Source organism: Trachypithecus francoisi, unplaced genomic scaffold, assembly GCF_009764315.1.
Source record: "Trachypithecus francoisi isolate TF-2019V2 unplaced genomic scaffold, Tfra_2.0 Lachesis_group19, whole genome shotgun sequence".
NCBI classification, from domain to species: domain Eukaryota; kingdom Metazoa; phylum Chordata; class Mammalia; order Primates; family Cercopithecidae; genus Trachypithecus; species Trachypithecus francoisi.
Genome location: NW_022681464.1, coordinates 22,252,478 through 22,275,515, shown reverse-complemented (window position 1 = coordinate 22,275,515; position 23,038 = coordinate 22,252,478). Strand labels below are relative to the sequence as shown.

The 23,038-nt window shown below is 36.8% G+C and overlaps 1 protein-coding gene across 1 annotated transcript in view; it reads left to right on the top strand.

The window, feature by feature from the left end:
• The window catches only part of ASXL3 (ASXL transcriptional regulator 3), a 171,945-nt gene that overhangs the window by 100,187 nt on the left and 48,720 nt on the right, over positions 1-23,038 (top strand). Inside the window, 1 exon segment of the mRNA XM_033178027.1 lies at positions 5,507-5,670. Coding sequence (XP_033033918.1) covers positions 5,507-5,670 — 164 coding nt within the window.

Here is a 23,038-nt window from a genome sequence, read left to right as displayed (position 1 = left end):
TGAGCCACTACACCTAGCAGACCTGTTTTTCGGAATCGTTCCTCTCTAATTTCTTGAGAGCATGAGGAACTCTTTGGTGTAGAACTCTGTGTTTGAGCAGTGCTTCTTGTCTGCCTGGTCTGCCTTTTGCGTGTACTTCTCTGTGTGAGTGTGTCTGTGTCTCTGTGTGTGCACACTTCATGCATAATCCTTGTATGGGCTCCCTTCTGGGAAATGTGAGTCCAGAAGCCAGCAGACTACCCAGTGATCAACAAGAGTTCTGGAGCCTGCAACTTTCACAGGTTGGTGGTCTTCGAACTCCCTGTGGCCAAATAGAGAATTTCCTTCACCCTGGTGGAACACATTCCCCATGATTTTTATCATGAGATCAGTCGGGTGTCTTCTTGTATAGCATAGACTGTGGCAATGTAGCAATTGTTGCTTCTTTTCTCCTTTGCCCGACCTCAGACCCTCTAGGCCAAGTGTCTGGGAATTAAACGCTAAAACGACTACATCTTTTTTCCTTCTCTGGGTACTGTTGGGAGATATGAGGTACCAACTTTAATGAGATAAGACAATCATATTTAATTGGATTGTTCTTAAGCCAATTAAGAGTACACGTGTAAGGATAATTAAAATGGAATTAAACATCCTTTGTGGCAAGAAATTTAGTTCATCTTCTCTGTCTTTGTTCCAAAATCATAAAACATATTTTTGCTTAGGTGGACATCTTTGAAATAGTTCTTCTTTTGACTTTGTCATAAAAGACTATGTGCCTCTCTGAAGCGTCTTTATTCTGATATTCTTAAACATTTTGAACCATACTAAATAATAGCAGTGTAAGTTCCTATTTCTCACATTGCTCATGACATGTTTCAGAAGTAGAAAATAAAAAGTTTTACATTTTTCTCAGTTTTCTAACATTTCCTCCAATCAGAGTCACTCTCAAGAAATGACCTCAACTCTGTTACATGAGAATATTTATGCCATTTAATAAGAATTAAGCAAAATTTTTTTCATATATATGTATTTTTCAACATTTTTGCCTCTAGGTTTGGCCTTTGCCTCTACTTCTGAGAAAAGAAGCTTCTTCCTAATTCTGGTGTAAGGTTTTTATTGTGAAATATTTCAAACATATAGAAAAATACACATGCTAGTAGAACAGACACCTACATACCCGACATCTCAACTCAACAAATATTAGATTTTTTGAATAGAAATAACTTGTAAAATGTTATGTATTTGTAAGATTGGCTAGTACAGTCTCTCTCATATTGTCCTACTTCTCTTTCTTTTGTAATAAAGGTTATATTATTTTTATAAAGTCAATTGAAGAAGTTTTTTCTTTTTTTCTGAAATATGTATATGATGAAATAGGAAGTTCCAGAGACTAAGTAAAGAAAGTAAGTCTCCTACCCCACATACAATTTATCTTTAGAGCCGTTTATAATTTGTATAATTTGTGCTTTGTGTATATGTGGGAAAGAGGGCACAAATTCATTTTTTAAAAATATTTTACACATTTATCTTTCTCTTTTCAGGTTAAATTTGGAAATGTATAAAACTTAAAATAATTTGTCTTCAATGACATTGTAAACAGTCATAATATTATGTTTTTTAAAATCTACTTTTAATTATAATTATATCTACCTTTAAATATGTACTCTATCAAGTATTGTGTCTTTACCTGTCATTCCTCTTCACATTTGTTTATACCATCTCAGGCCAGAGATGTCTTTTAAGAGCTTAATAAAAAATATTTTTTATTGTTGATGGTTTTCATTATTGTTTTCTGTTTAATGAATGTCTGCTTTTTTCTTTTCATCTTTCCTTCCTTCTTTCTAATTATTCTTTAGTTCATTCATTAACTTCATTATTTTTACATGTAAACTTTTAATTTTGAATTTTTTCTACCCTCTAATATATGCAATTTACCTTTAAAATCAATTGAGTGGCATATGAAAAAATTTGGTACCATTAAAAATTCAAATACTTTATAATTTCCGTTACAGTTTTTTTTTTTCTGTAACCTGTAAAGTACATACAAGTGTGTTTTTGAATGTCTAAACATATAATGGATATGTGGGGTGTTAGACAATTGATACCTTTGTAATATGGTACTGTATTTAATTTCTTTTGGGGCAGAAAGATGAGGCTTTAGATTATTCTTCAGTATCTGTTGAGACTCACTGGACAGTTGTGTTATGTTTTGTTTTCTTGTTGCTTTTGAATGCTGGGGAAAAAACTCCTTTTTCTAATGGCTCAGTACAATACCCTGTGTTAAATTTGTTGGTTCAAGATTGATTATTGAGTTGTAAAAGTCCTCTGTAACCTTAAGACAATTTTTGTTTTGAATCCAATTTATCAGGTTTTGGTAATATATGTTAAGACTTTCTGGTAACATTATGTGATGTTAATTTCTTTGTTGTTACCTGAGTTTGACATGTTGAGGCTGTACTATTTAAATGAATGTAGGTTCAAGGTCACTATATATTCGCAGTAAATTAATCCTTAAACACTTAAGGAATGACCTTTCTCATCCCTAATAATAGATATTTTTACCTTTGTTTATCTGATCTGATGTTAGTTAGTATTGCAGTATGGCTTTTTTGTTGTTTTGAATTTCTGATTAGTAGTTTTTAGTTTATTCATTTTCTAATTATTATTCTTTCCATATAATTTTTATTTTAAGTGTATTTCTTCTAAGCAGCAAGTAAATGGATGTTGTTATTTTTAAAATCTAATGTGGAAATCCAGTTACCTTTATTGTGATTGTTTTGTTCTTAATTTTGTTTAATTTTTTTCCTCCTTTTCTGCCTTCCATTTGATTGATTTTTTTCCATCTATCCATTTATTTGGAAATTGTAATTCTTTTTTTTCTTCCAATAGCTATGTACAGTTTTAACAAAATAAAGAACTAGTTCATATGGCTGTTCCCAAAGCATATCAGAGTTTTTTTTTTTTTTTTTTTTTTTGAGACGGAGTCTCGCTCTGTGGCCCAGGCTGGAGTGCAGTGGCCGGATCTCAGCTCACTGCAAGCTCCGCCTCCCGGGTTTATGCCATTCTCTCGCCTCAGCCTCCCGAGTAGCTGGGACTACAGGCGCCCGCCACATCGCCCGGCTAATTTTTTGTATTTTTTTTAGTAGAGACGGGGTTTCACCATGTTAGCCAGGATGGTCTCGATCTCCTGACCTCGTGATCCACCCGTCTCGGCCTCCCAAAGTGCTGGGATTACAGGCTTGAGCCACCGCGCCCGGCCAGCATATCAGAGTTTTATAGTGCCCTCATTTCAATTACATCTTACCATGTTGCATATAGTTATTGTGAAGTATTTTATTTCCATTTTGTTTGATTCCTCCATAAGTCATTAGTATTATTTTTTACAATGAATGTTTGTTTGGATTTACTCATGTCTATTATTAGTCTCTTTGCTTATCCTTGCCTCTGCAACCATTGAATTTCTTCTTTGATAAAATTTCTTTATTTGTTAAGAACGTACACTAGTGGTTATTTTAGCAAGATTCTCTAAGGGATAGAGTTTCAATTTAGGATACCAAAAACATTCTTATAATTGCCGTCATTGTCATTTTTTAGAGACATAGTTATAAATGAAATTCTAAATTGACACAATTTCTCTTGCCCTTTTAAAGAGATTTAACTGTCTTCTTTATTGATTTATTGATAATATTTCTATTCATCTCATTGTAATTTCTTGGAGATAATCGAGTTTTTGTTAAAAGTAGTTTTAAGATATTCCTTTTATTATTAATGTTTGGAGATTTCAACACTAGATGGAGGAATGGGTATTTATCTCTCTTGAGATTTGGTATGTAGCTTTTATTTAAGAACTTTAATCATTATTTCAATTCTGAAAAATATTTAGCTTTTCAAATATTGCCTCTCTGCAATCTATTTTTTTTAAATTCAGAACCTTCTGTAAACATACATTTTGGCTTCTTATTACATTCTTTGTATTCCCTATCACATTTTGATTCATCATTTTTACACTATCATCTAATTATTTCCTTAAGTTTGTATCTTAATTACTCAATAATTTTTTTCTCCACTGAAACATTTTTAGATGTCTTAATTAAATTTGTATTTCTAGAAGTATTATTTGGTTCTCTTTAAAGTTTGACTGTTCTTTTACTATAGTATCCTATTTTTTCATAATTAAAAAAATTCACCCTTTTATCTTTAGTTATTTAAAACAAGGATTGGCAAACTGTTTCCGTCAAGGGCCAGTGAGTAAATACTGTAGGTTTTACAGGCCGGGTGATTTCTGTAACAACTCTTCAGCTCCACATTGTAGTGCAAAAGCAGACATACACAATATATAAACGACTGGACATGATGTTGTTCTAGTAAAACTTTATTTGGTAAAACAAGCATTGGACCAGATATAAATCATGAGCCATAATTTTCTGACCTCTGATTTAAAACATACTCTTTATAATCACATTCAAGTAGTTATCATAGCTCAAGTAATGGAATAGTAATTCTTCTGTCTGTTTGATGCCTCAGTTGATTGTCCCTTATGGTATGTTATTTTCTTGTGTGTCATGATTTTGAGATGGGAACTCTACATTCAGCTTTCTGTTGGAGGTCAGTGTGCCTTGAGTTGTGGAATTATCCTGCAGAGCATATTTGCATTTCAGACATAGTGGCTAATTTATTTTCATTTTTTACTTTTTGAGAGTTTCACTCTGTCATTGAGGCTGAGTGCAGTGGCACAATCATGGCTCACTGTACTCCTACCTCCTGGGCTTAAGCGATCCTCCCACCTCAGATTCTGGGGTAGCTGGGAACACAGGTGCATGCCACCACACCTAGCTAATTTTTAAAAAATATTTTTTGTGGGGATGTGGTCTCACCATTTTGCCCAAACAGGCCTTAAACTCCTGAGCTCAGGCAAGACTTCTGCCTCAGCCTCCCAAAGTGGTGGGATTATAAGCTTGAGCCACTGCGCCCAATCTAATTTTTTTTTTTAATGCTTTTTAAATTATCACCTGTGGAAATGCCTTAAATAGGAACCTTCTGAAATAATCCAGTGCTTAGTGCATTGCCTGACACATGAGGAACACGCAGCTATTTTTGCTGTAATTATCCCTATTAAAATTAACAGTACTGTTGTTTCTGTTATCACTAATCCTAGGTCTTATAGAACATACATGAATGGTAGTTATTACTGTTCATGCATTTGGAGTTTTTGAAAACTCTGATTAACTGGAAACTCACAACTAATTTTTTTTTTTATTGGAACCTGGTGCTACTTTGAGCTAAAAATATAGAAGATATTGAGTGAAGTATACATTATGAAAACTAAAGATAACTGAAGCCAGACGGAAACATAATGGAAGAAGCTTTGGGAATTTCTCTTCTGAAATACCATTTGTAAAAGGGATAGAAAAAAACATATAATTGAATATACATGTTCACTAGCTATACATGGCTGTGTTTGTGTGTACATCCATACACATTTCCCTCTACCTGTAGTAAATTCATGCCTCTTGCTTGTTCATCACAGGGCACTTGAAATGGACCAAAGCTGAGGACATTGACATAGAAACCCCAGGATCTATTCTTGTCAACACTAACTTGAGGGCATTAATAAATAAACATACGTTTGCTTCTTTACCTCAGCATTTTCAACAATACCTCCTGCTTTTGCTCCCAGAAGTGGATAGGCAGGTAAGTAGAAGTTTTAGACATTTGATATCAGCCACTAGTTACATTATGATGAAGAGGCAGGGCTGTTATCAAAGATGACTTATATACAGATATAGTATATTTCTGTAATTTATGTGTATCTATTTATTGCTGTCATTAGCTTATTTAATCCGCTAAAACAGAACCATTTTTATTCTTAATAGTGAGCCAATTCACATTTTAAAATACGGTACATTGTGGTAGAGTGAAAACTATAAACTTACATTGGAAAGGGAAAACAAAGAAATCAAGCATTCCATTATCAAATAAATCTTTAGAGTAGCTGCTCCTTTGCCCAGAGGGAATATTGAAATGCAGCAATAAAAAGCCAAGGTTTCTAAGAAATTATGTAAATGTTTTCATCCTCAACTATTTCCAAAAGGCATTTAAAATTTATGTTTGCAATTGCTCTCTGAGAGTCTTATCAGTATGAATATGATTGCCTATAAATAATCACCTTTTACCATTTTTAAAATATATCTGGAAATGCTTTAAGTGTATTTTTATATTTTTGAAAAGCTTCTAAAATAAGGAAATACAAAAATAGATGCATAATAGCAGGCATCAATCATCTTTTAAGGCTGTTTGCTTAGGAAGGAAAAGGAAAAAAATTTCATCACATAAACTTTTATTAAATTTCACAAAATTTATTAACTGCTGTCTATGAAACATTCCCTTATGATTCTTATTTCAGTAAATTCTGAAACTGTGTATCATTTTCAATTGATGGACTTAATGCATGTATATTTATGAATTTGTGTCTTGAGATGATAGGTACATCCATGAATTGAAGTGGACAAAATTTATTCAATATTTCCATATTACTTTGAATAAGTTTTCTTAGCTTTTTATTTGATTCTGTTTTCTACTGACTTACCCATCTTCTTTCATACATATTTAAATATGATAAGCAACATATATGTATCTCTTTGGTGGTGATTATTGTTCATATTTGGAAAGAGATTATTTTGATTTTGGGTACATTTTCATTTCAATAGGAGTTTTTTCTCTTTCAACAACATTTACTTAATATCTACCCTGAATATATGTTCTGGGTGCTTTGGAGTAATAGCAAGACAGTAAATGCTTATTGAATGAGTGATTAAATGCACTGTAGTTGGATACATAAACTGTGTTTGTAAGTAACCAAAATATGAGTTAGAAACAGGTAAGCTTGAGGGGAAAAGTACAAAGTATATTGCACTTTTATATGCAGAAGGGAAATATCAGAGTCAAATTTAAAATTCTTGAATTGGGCCTTGAGATACAGAGGTAGAATCTGAATTAAATGAATGGAAAAGTGCCAAGTGAGAGTCCAAGGGTACAAAATCAAAAGCTAATTTGGTGGAAGTCTGGATTGTAGGAAGAATGGTGCAAATGATTTTGGAAGGACAGATTGGAAGTTGACTGGAATATTGCTTGAATATGAAGCTGAGGAGTCTGGTGTTCTCCCTGCATCTGTAATACAAAGCCATTGAGGGATTTTGAATGGAGCTATGATGTAATAAGACCATTACTTTTTAAGGAAATTATTCTGACAGTACTGAAAGAGAATGACAGGCATGGGAAACATGAAAGTAGAAAGAATAGTTTTAAAGGAATTTTAGTTGTTCCCAAAAGGCATAATGAGGGTTTGATTTTGGAGGATTGAGTTGAAATTAAAGAGGAGGAGAAAAATGCAGCTGTCATCATCCTTATCCTCATTCTCCTTCACCACCTTGTTCTCCAGTAGTCACAGTTTTACATTTTGTTAAATAACACTTGAAGCAGGTATAGGAAGGAGCCACTGATGACTCCTCAGTTACAAGCTTGTGTGACTTAGAATTTAGGGGTTAGAAACTTTTGGGGGAGAGATCTGATTTATTAGCTTATACAACAACGTCCTCCACTTCAACACAGGTGCAGTTTACAAATCTGTCTCCAGCTTCAGAAATAAGGTTTGGCATCTACAGCTGTGTTAGTCCATTTGCATTGCTATAAGAATGCCTGAGGCTGGGTAATTTAAAAAGAAAAAAGATTTATTTGGCTCATGGTTTTGCAGGCTATACACAAAGCATACTGTTGGCATCTGCTTCTCATGAGGACCTCAGGAAGCTTATACTCATGGTAGAAGGTGAAGTCATGTCATATGGCAGGGGAGGGAGCAAGAGAGAGAGGAAGGAAGTGCCAGACTCTTGTAAACAACCAGATCTCTCTTGAACTCACAGAGGGAGAACTCACTTACTGCTATGAGGACAGCACCAAGACATTCATGAGAGATCTGCCCCCAGGAGCCAAACACCTCCCACTAGGCCCACCCCCAGTATTGGAGGTCACATTTCAACATGAGGTTTGGAGGGGACACAACCCCCAAAACATACCAAAAGTGTACTCAATACATATTTTTGTAATGAAAAACTAACAGATTGTCCTAGTTTTAGTAAAATATTGGGGGCCAGAGTCTAAGCCCAATATTTTCTTCAACCTCTAGCAGTTTGTGTTACTCAGTTTTTTCTAGTCGCTTGAGAAATATAATTGAATAAGGCACAGTGCTCGTCCTTGAATAACACTTAGTCCATTGAGAAACTTTTTTTATTCAAAAAATATTTACTGAGCATATATTGTATGCTGTATGCAGGAATGGATCTTGTGGAGGATACAAGAATAAATCTTGTGGAAGAATAACAGAAGGGAGAAAAACAACTTCATATGGAAATGTAATACTCTGCTCACTACTAGAAAAGAAGTTTAATAAATGGATAAGTGTTTTACAAAGTTTAGTATAAAACCAGTTAGAATCATATAAATGTCATAATAGAAGTACAAAGAAAGTCTTTTGAAGATGTACAGGATGAAGAAGTTTAATCTGAATGTAGTATTGGAGAAGATTTTTATAGTAGAGAGGATGCTTAAGTTGAACCTTAAAGGACTGGTGGGTGTTTCTTAAGTAGAGCCAAAGAAAAGTGAATTTTACAAAGGAAAGGCCTGCTATTTACAAAGACATATTGCTTGTGTGTTCCAGAAGATTTAGTGTCTCCGTATGACTGGAGCCACCTAAAGGAGAAAATGGGGGGCTATTCTGCTGAAGGAGAATATGGTCTACAACCTTGATGGCCTGATTGTAGGCTAAACTCTTTGAACTTTTTCTGACACCAGTAGGTACCATCAAAAACTTGTCAAATGGGAAATGACATACAAGAAATAGTTTAAACATGTATTCTCATGCCTGGGCATAGGAGAAGGGAAGAGAATCCAAAGGATACATAAAATGCAGTCCTTATTTTCTTTTTTGGGAGCAAGCATCTCTGTGAATGATGGATTGGACAGCAGAAAGATAAGACACAGAGAGGCTGGTTAGGAGACAGTTGCAGTAGTTGAGGTATGAGATAAATGTTTGACCTTGGTATTGGAGTTGGAAGTGGAAGGAATGAATTCCAGACATATTTTCTACCACGATGAAGAGGAATAAATGACAGCTATAAAATGGGATTGTTAAAGGTCTAGAAGGCAACTAGAGATTTTTTCTAGAGTGACTTAAGAAAGAGAAGCTCTGTGGGCCTGTCAGCATTTTATAGCGAGAAATTTAGAGCTAGTATGCTCTCTTTCTGTCAAAGGTGGACTCAACCTTCTTTTCTAGCAGAAAGGGATAGGTGACTTGGTGCAACAAACTAGCAAAACTGCTGCTGTTTTAGTCTAGCTTATTGCAAATGTCCAAATGAAGATGAACACCATTATTTCGTGGCCATAATGAGTGGAGATGGCATGGGAATGGGAATTTGATTACATAGATTTATTAGAGCCAGTGGAAGGTCCTACAATTATGTGAAATACCTAAAATTTCAATTATGTCTTCACATAGTTTACAAAATCTGAAACTCCTCGGTTTCTTGTTTTCCTCCTTTGACTACCCCAAGTTTCTACTGTTTTCTAGTATGAAGTAGTCCTAAAAGGACCTCCTACTCTGGACCCGTGTGAAACGGGTTCATTCCAGTATTACATCCTCAAAATATGGGAACTGAGTTTCACATTTATCTTGACAATGCCGGCTGTCAAGGCAGTCTTTCTGGGTGTTTTGTTTTCCTATATTTGTACTTCCCATTCTGTTTTGTAAAGTTCTGATTATCTTAGATTATATTTTAAATTTACCCCAGTTTTATCACATTGCTGTATCTAGTTTTATACTTAAGTTTATTCTTCATACATTATACTGCAAGTAAAAGAAAGTCCAACTCAAAGATTTTTAAGTCATAAAAGGACATTTGTTGGCTCAGTTAATTAGAAGATGGAAGTTTGAGTGGGCTTCTTGTTGTTGGTCCTAGGTCTCCGTTATTATTGAAGGTCCATTTAATTATTTAAATAAATACTTCATAAAATCTTCTGCCTTGCTGATATTTTCTAAACCCGAATCTCTTTGTGTAGGATGGCTATCTGAATCAAGATGTGAGCACTTGCCTCAGTGCATGGGGAGAATACTAGTATTTCAAGCAAAAGACCTAAGATTCACACTAGTGGTACCATTTAGATCACATGATCATTTCTTAAACAATGACTGTAGCCAAGGGAATGGAGTATACAAATTGGCCTAAACCAAATATGCCTGTCCTTGGAGCTTAGAGAGTGTGTTCATCATCTCCTGAAGTAAAATGGTACACTTATGGTAGAGGTCAGAGATACTGTAAAAATCTGTTTTTTACAAGTTTTACCAGGGGATATACAGGTTGGGGTAGATGCTTGATAGGCAATTAACAGCACCTGTTGAAGAGGAGCCGAAATTAAGTTTTATTTTTGACATGTTGGATTGAAATGCTTCCACTCTTTGAAATGTCCAGAAAGTCATTATGTATGCAGGTTTTAAGACAGTAGAAGATGGAGTTAATGATAATATATTCATAGATTATTGTGTCTGCTATGGGATTTGATGAGATTGGGAGATAGCATAGTCATCACAGAGAAGTACATGTATTTGTGGAGAATGTGGATAAGAAAGAGGATGGGAAAGAGCCAGAGAATAGATAGAAAATAACAAATCCATGAGAGATCATCAATGTGTCAATCATATACAAGCAATAGTGTCAGATGTACAAAGGGAAGTCACTGGAGACTAAGTGAGATATCTTTCATTTGTCCCTTCACACCCACACTTCAGTCTTTGTGCTGCTTTTCTCCAGAAGGCTGGCCTGTGTGTGGACTACTGCATCAGAAGGGCCTGTGCCCTCCATCATCTTTTTTTAAAAAATGTTGAAATAATCACAAACTTTTAGAAAATGTGAAGGCGTTTGAGAAGAAGTTTATTTATTATTTATTTGAGAATAAGTCTGCAGCCAGGTGATCCAGTGTCACTTTCTCCCCCAATATATGATGACTTGAAAAGTGTATTTTCTTTTTTTTTCTTTTTCTTTCTTTTTTTTTTTTTTTGACAGTCTTACCCTTACACCCAGGTGTGCAGTGGCGTGATCTCAGCTCACTGCAACGTCCGCCTCCCGAGTTCAAGCCATTCTCCTTCCTTAGCCTCCCAAGTAGCTAGGACTATGGCTGCCTGCCCCCACACCTGGCTAATTTTTTGTTTTTTAGTAGAGGTGGGATTTCGCCATGTTGGCCGAACTGGTTTTGGACTCCTGACCTCAGGTGATCCACCCGCCTTGGCCTCCCGGAGTTCTGGGATTACAGGCATTAGCCACAGCACTCGGCCGAAAGGTGTATTTTCTATAAACAAGGACATGTTGTCTTACATAAGCACAGTGTAACCAGTGAAAATCAGGAAATTAACAGTGATGATTATCATGTAATTCTTAGATTCTATCCAAATTTAGCCAGTTGTCCCAGTAGTGTCACGTTTAGCAACAGCATCCAGTACTAAATCTGTCACTGCATGGAGTTGTAATGTCTCTGTAGTTTCCTTCATTTGGATGAGTTCTTTAGTCTTTCCATGATATTCATGACCTTGACACTTTTGAACGTTATAAACCAATTTGAGTTTGCATAATGTCTCCTACTCAGATTCAGATTATGTACCTTTGGGAGAAATAAAATAAATTATGTTGCGTTCTTCTTGCGTCCTGTTAGGTGGCACACGACTTTGATCTGACTCAATACTGATGCTGTTCACTTGATCATTGTATTAAAGTGTATTTGCCAAGCTTTTCCAGTATAAACTTGCTCCTTTCCCTTTTGTAATTAAATAGTATTTTGTGAGGAAGTTCTTTTAAACTGTGTAAATATCCTGTTCCTCTTCAAACTTTCAGTGTATTCATATACAAACACACACAGACACACACACGTGTGTGTGCATCTCTATGTATGCCTTCATTATTTCCTTTTTTCACTAGGCTATTATGCTTAAATTGTCCCACATTTGGTCCACAAGAGCCCATTAAAGCTGGCTGCTGTGCACTCTGACATGTCTCCATTATTATTTATTTATTTATTTATTTTTAAGAGATAGGGTCTCACTATCTTGCCAAGGGTTGTCTATAAACTCCTGTCCTCAAGTGGTCCCCCCAACTTCACCTCCCAAAGCGCTGGGATTATAGGTGTAAGCCACCATGCCCAACCTCAGTCATTCTTTGATCACTTCCTTATTTTGAAGCATGTTAAAGTGTTCTGATCTTATAGTATACTTTCTCTGCCCCAGTCCAGGAATGAACCCTTTCTTCAAGAAGCTGTGATTCCCATTAGTGGAGGATGTCATGAAAGGTGTGCTCTTTTTTGTTAAGGGTGTTGCTGCTCCTAGATCTAAGAGAGATCTCACAAAAGTATACTAATGTATATGTATGAATACCCATGTACATGCACCTGTGTATGTGTGAATGCTTCCTTAACTTCTCTGTCTTGGAGACAAGGAACATCATGTAGAAGAAGTGTGTGAGCCTATTTACATAATATATAAACATAACACAATTTATATCTACATTTATTTCCAGATATCTCTATCTTGTAATCCTGAGTTCACTGATACCTCCAATCCTAATCTAATAACCCCAATCCTAATCTAATACCCCATGGTCCATTCTAGTTTCCTCTCTTTCCATAGATGTCTCTAACTTCTCTGACAATGAGAAACCAGCTTATCTTACTCTTAATATATCTAGGTATTTGATTATTGCCTTGTAGGTAGCCAGTCTTCCATTTTGGCTACCATACCGCCCCCATGTGGATGGTCTCCTCATTGCACACAGGCTGTGACTCGATGACAGGCCACCCACCTTGCTTGGACATTTTCTTCTTCCTGTTAGACTTCTGACACTGCACATCAGGCTGCTCCTCAGTGCAGGTTCCCTCCTCACCGTGGTTGGACTCTAAAACTCCTCTCCAGGCCACTTCTCCATGCTACCTCACCCCACTTCGTTCTCTGATCCCCTCCTGGACTGTCATGATCATGGCTGCACCCCTCTCCCCTTCTCTAAATACTTACAGTGCTTTAAGCATCATACCTAAATGTTCAGAGGAGGGAAGAGAAGGCTGTCTGGATTCTAATTCGGTTCAGCTATTGGGAATTCACAGCAATGGATTGAATAGAGAAAAGTGAGATTGAGCATCATATACTCCCTGCAATGACAGCATAGGCTTCATTCATTGTCCACCTCCTACCAGGATGTCCTCTCCATACAGTTCTCTCTCTGTCCATGGTCCGATAAGCTCTGCCTCCCCTCACAATTCATGTCAAACACTAACTCCCATTATTAGTTCTAGTTTACTGCACTGTCCTCTGATGTTGCAGCCCCTGGGCCATACCTTTTTAAGTCATCACTTTACTCTCCTCAAATGATCCTAACTTGAAGGAGCTGTTTGTGCCTGCTGGGACTCTTGACTAGCAGACCTTGTGAGGAAGTTGAGTAATAGAAGTGTAAGAAAATTATACTGGTTTGGGGTAGGAATGGGATGTATATTTCATTTCATTTATTCAACCAAAGCATATTTAATGCCTACAATTCACCAGACTCTGCTAGCTCTGATGATGTAACTGCTAATAAGTTACAGTTCCTGTCCTGAAAGAGAGAATTATTCTAGAGGGGAGAAAGAGATGTAAAAGCCTATAATTACACAACAGTGCTCTGATTGTAGTATATGTATCATGCTGTGGGAACATAGAGGAGATAATTACATTGTCCGTAAGGTGGCCGGGCACAGTGGCTCACGCCTGTAATCCCAGCACTTTGGGAGGCCGAGGCGAGCGGATCAAGAGGTCAGGTCGAGACCATCCTGGCTAACACGGTGAAACCCTGTCTCTACTAAAAATACAAAAATTTAGCAGGGCCTGGTGGCGGGCGCCTGTAGTCCCAGCTGCTACTCAGGAGGCTGAGGCAGGAGAATGGGGTGAACCCGGGAGGCGGAGCTTGCAGTGAGCTGAGACCATGCCACTGCACTCCAGCCTGGGCGACAGAGCGAGACTCTGTCTCAAAAAAAAAAAAAAAAGATTTAGAGAAGGCTTGAAAGGGGAGGTGTCATTTGGGCTGGGTCTGGAAAGATACAGGAAGGTTATCAGGTAAAGAAATGTGGAGGGATTCCAGTAGAGGATATGTGCCAGTAATGATGATTAGGTATAATGCTGGGTCTTCTGCATATATTATCAGTAGTTCTTACCATAATGCTCTAAACAGTATTATCAACCCCACTTTCTATATGTAGAAGCTGAGGGTTGGGGAGGAAAAAGGTCTAAGCCAACTTTCTCCAAGTAAAACCATGGGAGTGAGAATGGAAACACAGGTTTGTCCAACTCCAAGCTCATCCTTTTTCTCCACGTGATGTTGCTTGTCCCCACGATGCAAAGGCAGAAAAGTACATTTTGTCTGTCAACACATAATTTGAAATGGCTGGGATATAATGTGAGTAAATTGAGGCTACCAAGGTAGGTTAGAACAAGCATTTTTTAAAAAGGCTTCAAATGTCAGTAAACTATGTAGAACATACCAGGATTTTACATTGGTGCATGGCATACATATATTTATGTTTTTAAAAAAGAGCTGTGGTGAGGGACTGAAGCGTAGGGCAGAGGAGGAGGAGTCCCAGACTCCCCAGCTTGCTCTGGGGGTTCGCCAGACCCTCCTTCCTCTTCCTCAAACCCAAGCCTTTTCTGCGTCTTAGCTTCCTAATAGCTCTGCAGGAATGCTTTCCTGACAGGGATGCTTTTGGCAAGACCAGCTCCTTCTCATCCCCCAGAAGCTTTTCACAAAAAGCTTTTCTTGCCTCCCCTCCCACCTAGAACACCTTCTTTAGTTGTTTCTTGACTTATTTTTCTGTTTATTTCCTTCCTGGCACTCCCTATAGTCTCTAATTAACTTGTTCAAGTGTTTGTTTCCTCATTGGAATAATGGCCTCAGGACAGTCCTTTGTTTCTCCTCCTCATTTTGCCTAGCACATAGTAGGTGTTCAGTAAAGGTTTCCCGTAGTGGTGATTGAGTGAATATAGACTGAGAAATTACTTAGCAAGCTAATTTAACTTGTCTAATAAATGTAAGAACCTTAGCCACAGATATTATAGAATGGAAAAGAACTGTGTATCAGTCTACTCACACTGCCATTACAAAATTCTACAGCCCCAGTGGCTTACAACAGAAGTTTATTTTCTCACAGTTCTTGAGGCTTGAAGTTTAAGATAAAGGTGCCAGTATGGTGGGATTCTCCTGAGGCCTCTCTACTTGGCCTCTTGGCCTAGGGCCTTGCTGTTATGACCTCATTTAACCTTAATTACCTCTTATCTCCAAAGAAAATCATGTTGAGGTTAAGGCTTCAATATGTGAATTTTGTGGAGGCACAATTCAGTCCATATTGGACATTTTGGAAGTAGTCATCCAAACTTGGTAATTGAATTTGGGGGAGAAGGAGGTGCCGAATACATGTTTTTGGCATTATGTTTATTGTGCATTTGAGAATAGCAAAAATTGGTAATTTCTTAAAGCTAGGGTAGACTTAAACATGCTTTTGGCTTAAAATTGAGGCAGTTAATTGGAGAAATTTAAGATAGAAGAGAGACGATTTGATTTACTGACAAAAGTTTTAGAATACATAAGAAAGAATTGACTTAAATTGGACATAAAGCTTATTTAAGAAAAACAAAGAAAAGGGGTATTGATTTCTGAGATCAGAGGGAAGCAGGAAAGAAAGAGTAAAAAATAAGTAAATGTGGAAAATGCAGTAGAAAGTGAGAGTTTTCACCTGCATGGTGCTGTATCTAAGCGTCTGCTAAGAAACTAGAGGATCAGGGATTTCAGGAGAGTAAAAAGGTCATGAAAAGTGGCTTGGTGGATTTTCATAGAGAATTTCATCCTGCAGAAAAAAGTAGTTGCTGAGTATCATTGAGGGCACATTTGAGAAGAGATGGCAGTGGACACAGTTGGTCTATTTATATGGTTTTCACCCCAGCAGTGCTAAATATTTATGCATTTATCTTGGCTACACGTGTGCCAGAAGTTAGATTTTGCAAAAGTCAGAGATTTACAAAGGCTCAAATTTGAAGGAGTTGAAGGATTTTAGGAGACTTGTAAGGTTCTTGTTGACTGATTAGATGTGGTTGATTATGAGGTTCAGGCAGCATAGGAAGGAAAGTAAGGTTGGAGGAGCTGGGCCGACTGAGCGGAGGGTAAAATATAGGTTGGAAGGAAGGAAAGTGTGTTGATAAATGAAGTGTTATGGGGTACTAGAGTAACACACTTTGGATATGATCAGGTTTAGGCAAACACATGGGTCAAAGTCATCTTCTTGACCACAGCATTTTGGTTCAGAGATGAAATACAGAGAAACCAAGAAGTCAGAGCAGGATTGGTCAGTGGTAGCAGATAGGTAGAATTACGAGTAGTTCTTCCCTCAATCCCCCATATGGGAATATTGGCTTAATAAATTCACTGCTCGGTTTTGTAGCCAGACGTGCCTTTGTGCATAGCTCTCTGCAAGATGTGCTTGGGGAATTTTTAGAACCTCCTTGATTATACATAGCAGATCTCTCATTTCTTTAAGAATTTGTACTTTATAAACTGTGTCTACATAGAACAATGTTGTGACCTTTTAAAAAATATATGGCAGCTGGTGGAATAAATGTCAACTAAAGTGGAGTCCTATTAAAGTTTTTATTACACTTTCAAATGGAACCTCACTGATGAATAGGTTGTTGTCATTTCTGTCATCGATACCATTTTTGCTTGATGTTCTTCTCTGACTCCCTCTATTTGGTACTATCAGGGCTGACGGGGCTATCTCTGCAAATATTTATAAGACCGTCCCCCACCTGCTTCTGAATAAGTTATGCCTACTATTTTTTTTTTTTTTGTCCAAATGGTAATTGCAGCATTTTAGTCAATTTTTACTAAACTCTCAATTCTTTTCGCATTTATATCTGTGTTATCTATGGTCTGTTAAATAACTAGCCATTGAAGGGTAGGTACTGTGTAGGCTCTTTAAAATCCTATCTAGCTTTGTGTTCCTCCGGTTCTGCACTCACTGGCAATAATGCACATAATTTTAACTGTGGAGAATGTCATTAAACTAAAATGAAACATTTACACAGTCCCTTTTGCAGAGAATTTTGGACTAGGAAAATGGATGTATGTGTCAGACGTTTTACAGCACAGGAGAATGTGATTTATTGATTTCTGATGGCTCTGTTGGCGTCAGTGTATATATTTAAAGAAGTCTTGCAGCCTTTATAAATGCAAATGCGAAAGGGCTTTCCGTCTTTTTCCTCCGTGGAAATAGCTCATACATTTTCGATAACTCAGGCTCCTCTTAGAGATTGCTGTATGTACTGTATATATTGATTTAAAAATTATGCTGTTATTTTATTCTACCAATAGTTTATAGAATGAAATGTCAATTTACTTAAAAGATTATAAAATTCAAAAGTATTAAATATATGAAAAATACTAGTATCTTAAGCCTTTAGGTAAAAGTAAGTGTGTGTTTGAAATGTAATTATTTTAATGGAGCTGACACTTTGGCTTTTTCGCTGAGTCTGAAAGCATATCTTAAAGTACTTAGAAGATCCATTATTTCTTCTTGCCTAAGTCACTTACTGGTGATAGTAAATCATACATAGCCAAAGATATTCTGGCCAATCATGCTTGGATATTTTCATTCTCACCATTTGGGCTTCATGGAGGGTATGGAGGTATATATAATTTATTTAATAAGATGGAAATTCTTTATGGAGGAAAGTAATTTTACCTATATATTATTCATTTCTTAGCTAACTGATATTTAACATCAAATCCTGTTCATTGGTATCTGCTTCAGTGTATGTAAAATAACTATAGACTCAATTAATTAGAGATTTTCAAGTAATTGCACATAATAGGCAATTCAGCAAACAGAGCCGATTCTAGTCCATGCATAAGGCAGTTAATAGAGAAACACAAAATCACTTAACCTGGATAATGTACTGTTCTGTGCATTAAACCATTTTCTTTCTCTTTTGTACAGGCTACTAAGCAGCCGCTTCATAGCCTGGAAGGGTATCTTTGGCCATGTATAATCCACTACCACTAGCATGTTGGATTACTAAATACTTAATATAGCCCTCTAATATTTATATAATTCTCTTTTTGTTCTCTTATATAATTTACTTAATAATATATATGTGTGTAATTCTTAGCTGCCTGTTTATCCAGGAATGATAAATGACTTAACATTTGCTTTGCCCTTAATATGAAAAAGAGACAGTTTGAGGGAGAGAATCGTGCATGTGGTAGATCACACATTAGTGCCTGTTCTTTTAGTAAGGAGCATTCTAAGGCCAGGGTCACCACTGATCATTATGAACAGGTGTCATACAGTGAGTCTCCCCTAAATTAGGGTCAAAGTTAGAGAAAAGAAAACTGATTTCACTTATAAAGTCATTTTTAGAACTCCCAGTAGTTATTAAACCCTATTCAAAGAGTATAGTTGCCCGAGAAAATACTTTGATTCCAGTTGTAAAATTTGTTAAAGTTCATTGTAAAGGAATAAAAGAATCAGTTCTAAGCAGGAAATCAACAGTGTAATGACGTTTCAACCTCTGGATTAAAGTGTTAGTATAAATATGCATATTTAATTCCCCTCACCACTTCCAATTCCTCATTAAAGTGACATTGGCTTTTCCCCGTTAATATATTTCTTTATCAGTCATGGAACCTAGGGGAAGAATGCCATCCAGATGCCAAAAACTGTGAGGAGTTTCTGCAGGAGATAATGAAGGTGAGAATAGATTAACCAGAGGGATGATGGGTGGGAGTGACTGTCTCAGGAGGAAACTCTGTGGGATCTGACTAGAAGGGACTGCTGATTTTTCCTGCCCAGAACTAGCTCTGAGTGATGGGGCCTGGAGGCAAGGGTGCAGCAGTCAGGAGGAGCACATCTCAATAATCATTCTTGCTTTCTGGGAGTGTTCATCAGGATTTAGTCTCTATAACAGCAAGATCCCATTGCAGAAAATGTTTCCAGGCTGAGCTTGCTATGGAGTTGTCTTGCATTCTAGCTAAAGCCTAGCTGACCTGCTAGCCGAAGGAAGGCTCCACCTCAGTGATGTATCACCAAACATATGGGTAAAATGTTATTTGTTAAAGAATCAATCTCTGCTCCTCACAACTGCCAAACCTCAACTGGGACAAATGTCATCTAGAGTAAACATAAACATGTACTTTTTCCTGATTGTTTATTTGCAAATGAAAGATTTGTACAGGATCCAACAGAGTTTCTGATAGAAGCCGTCTCAATGTCTATGAGTGATCCAACACTTACTGACCTCACCCTCTTAGAAGGAAAGGACAGAAATCAATAACTAGACATAGGAAAGATTTGGCAGTTTAAAAAAGAGACCTCCGCGTGACAATTCAGAGAACATGACCCTTTATGTGTTACTAAAATAGGATGAAAATGATCGGAACAGTATCTTTTAATAAAGTTGAGTTGATTCAAAAGAATATACTTATTTTACAAATATCAATTGAAATCGTATGATGGGCTATGCAAGGTTCTAGACATTGGAGATACTATGTTACATGAGATTGTCATGAGTCCTGCCTTCTCTGAGCTTATAGTCTAGCAAGAGAAACAACATTAGAAGTAGTGAACATGCACAAAGCTCCCTGGAAATACAAATTTGATGAACAGAAAAAAGAGCTTCTGAGCTGGCACATGAATGAATTTGATGCAGTTGAATTTTTGGAAACGGTTTGATACTTTGGACTCTTATGATATCTTTGACAGAACCAGATTAGTGCTCAGTCTATAGTGAAGTCTTCCCCACCACTGAGGCATATGATTTTCCAATCTGACTAATGAGAACAGGCGCTGTTCCTGGCCCTGTATAAGCACAGGACACTGTTACCTCTATTCATTTCAGGTGGTTATTGCCCAACCTCTGGTAATTTTCTCACACTTGTGGGCTGATCAGCATTCAGCTGATGGCCCAGCACAGTGGCTCATGCCTGTAATCCTAGCACTTTGGGAGGCCAAGGGGAAAGGATGACTTGAACCCTACAGTTTGAGACCAGCCTGGGCAACATATTGAGACTCTGTCTCTCAAAAAAATCATAATAATTTTAAAAAACATTCAGCTTAAGAACTCCAGAATTTTCTCTCTATGATACTGTCTTCTTCTGTTCCCTTCCTGTGAACTATAACTACATTGCTTTCCCTGACTCAGCTTCAGTGTATTACTAGCCCAGGAGATGGATAGTGGTGCCATTAACTGAGATAGGTAAAGCTGGAAGAATATGTACTATGGTTTGAATGTAGGTATCCCTCCAGGATTTAAATGTTGGAACTTGAACTCCAAGCTGATGTTACTAAGAGGTGTGGGGCCTTTTGAGAAGTGATTGAGTCATGAGGACTTTGCCCTTGTGAATGGGATTAAACCCTTATAGAAGAGATTTCAGAGACCTGCCTGGACTTTCTTTCTCTTATGCCAAGTGAGGACACAGCAACATGGTGCCATTTTGGAATCATAGAATATCCTTTACCAGATATCAACTCTACTGGTGCCCTGATCTTGGATCCCACAGGCCCTAGAACTGTGAGAAAATACGTTTCCGTTCTCTATAAATTACCCAGTCTTGAGTGTTTTGTTTTAGCAGCACAAATGGAGAAGACAGCATGTTTTCCATTTTTGGACATGCCGGATCTGAGGTGCATTTGAGAAATCTATGTGGAAATAATGAATAAGTAATTGGCTATACAGGTCTGGAGGTTAAACTTCTAAGGTGGAGTTAAAAGGAATTGGGAACCATTGATGTATGCCTGTTAATTAAAACCATGAATTTTTATAAACACAAAGGGCTATAGAAGAGATTTAGAAGAGGGCTTAAGTCTGAGATTTCCAAATTTTAATGGCTGAATAAAAGAGAATGAGCTTACACAGGAATCAGAAAAATAATCATCAGTGAAGTGGGGTAGCATAAAACTAGAATTGTATCATTGAATACACTTCCAATGCTATTTGGGAACTGAATATTTAGGAAGGAGGCCATGGTTTATTTTTTAGGAGAGGAAAGTAATACTCTCTGTCTCTGAGGAAAATATACTTTAAGCAATTACTACACTTCACTTAGCTATTCATAATAGTTTAACAGAGGGATCAGGGAAAAGGGGATTTCCAGGGTGACTGTGCTCATGGCCAAGGCTGTGCCTCTTTGTGCTGTAGGGAAAGTTGCTTCACTAAAATAATACAGCCAATTCTCTAACAAAGTTAATAAAAAGACAACCATAAAACTAAGACTTGAAGAAGGCAGGATAGGGTAACAGTGTATAGAAATGCTACAAAATATAGTCTAAGATTACCACTTTTCAAAAGAGAGACACAGAGAGAGGGAGAGATACATATATATGCCAAGAAATAGGAAAGAATGACTCAAGAGTCTAGAAAACAATCAGGCAAGAAAATCTTCTATGAAATGCTCTGATGTTAGATTGAACAGAAAAAGACTACAAAGCAGGCATTGTAATTATCTTCAGATATCTAAAGGAAACCATGCTTACATAAATTAAGGAATGTATAATGACAGTGTCACACCAAATACACATCATCAATAAAGAATAGTGACAATGAGAAAGAATCAGATGGAAATTCTGGGTTGAAGAGTAGAATAAAATGAAAATTGCATTAGAGCCGCAGTAATACATTTGAACTGGCAAATGAAAGAATAGGCAAATTTGAAGATGGAGTGATAGAGATTATTGAGTATTACTCATGTATTGAGTAAGATGGTGATTGCAGGTTTACTATCATTTCACCTATGTGGTTCACTGGTGATCCTGACAGGCACAATTTTGGTAGCATTCTCGGGGTGAAAAATTAGTTTGGAGTGGTTTCAGAATAGACTGGAAGGAGAATATTTCATAGAACTCTTTCACATTCCCCTACAAAGAACATGAAAATGTAACGTGTGACATGAACAACGAAGTGGAGCATTAGATCTCAAATTTTTTGCTGAGTATTTTGAGGCCACTGTTCTTTTTAAAATTGCTATAATACACGGGGTATTTTATTTTGTAATATCCTTGTGTTTTGTGTATGTGAAAGCTATTTTTTTCTTAGACCATTTTACTCAATTTTTGATAATTGTAAGTTTTTATTTGATATTATTGAGTTTTTCAGATAAATATATCACTTGTAAGAATGATAATTTTATTTCCTTTATAATTAGCGTATTTTTTGAGAACCATTTCATTTGTTTGTTCAGGAGAAATCTAGATTGGAGTTAAATAAGATGTAAGTTAGAGAAGAAAGAAGTCGAGAATGCAGACTTGTCTTTTTAGTAAATTTGCCTGAAAGTGGAGCAGGCATAGGAGTAACTGGAACAACATGTTGAGGAGAGAGATGAGGTTTTGTTTGGTTTATTTTTTCATGTGGCAAAGGATTTAATATGTTTAGAGATCAAAGTGATAGAGGTCCCTATGTGAGGGAGCAATTAAGTAATTAAGATAAAAATAGAAATTGGTGGCTTACTGTAATGATCCCTGAAGGCAGGGGTGGAATAGGTGGTTATTGAGGCTGGTGGTGGAGATATTTTTTCATGGAAAGGAGACAGAGGACTGCTTCCAGAAAAACTGGAAGAGAGGAAGAAAGTGGGTAAATACAATGGATTTGAAGTTTCCTCGTGGAAAATCTAGGGCATTCCTGTCTCATCACCACAGGTTCTTTTTTTTTCCCCCACAAAAATAGCTATCAGGATCATGTACTGGTAGTGATAGGTAGGATGAGGGTAGGGAGGAAGGTAAGAAGCTTGAGCAGAAGAGAATGAAGTTTGAAATAGCAACTGAAAAGAGAGTGAAGTTTGAAATAGCAACTGAAAAGTGAGAAAGCAGATTCACTGAAAGAAGCACATCAGGCTACCTTAGAGAGTGATAAGGGCCCTGAAATTGAACGCTTTATTAACAAACCTCTCTGCTTAAATTTTTCCTAAAG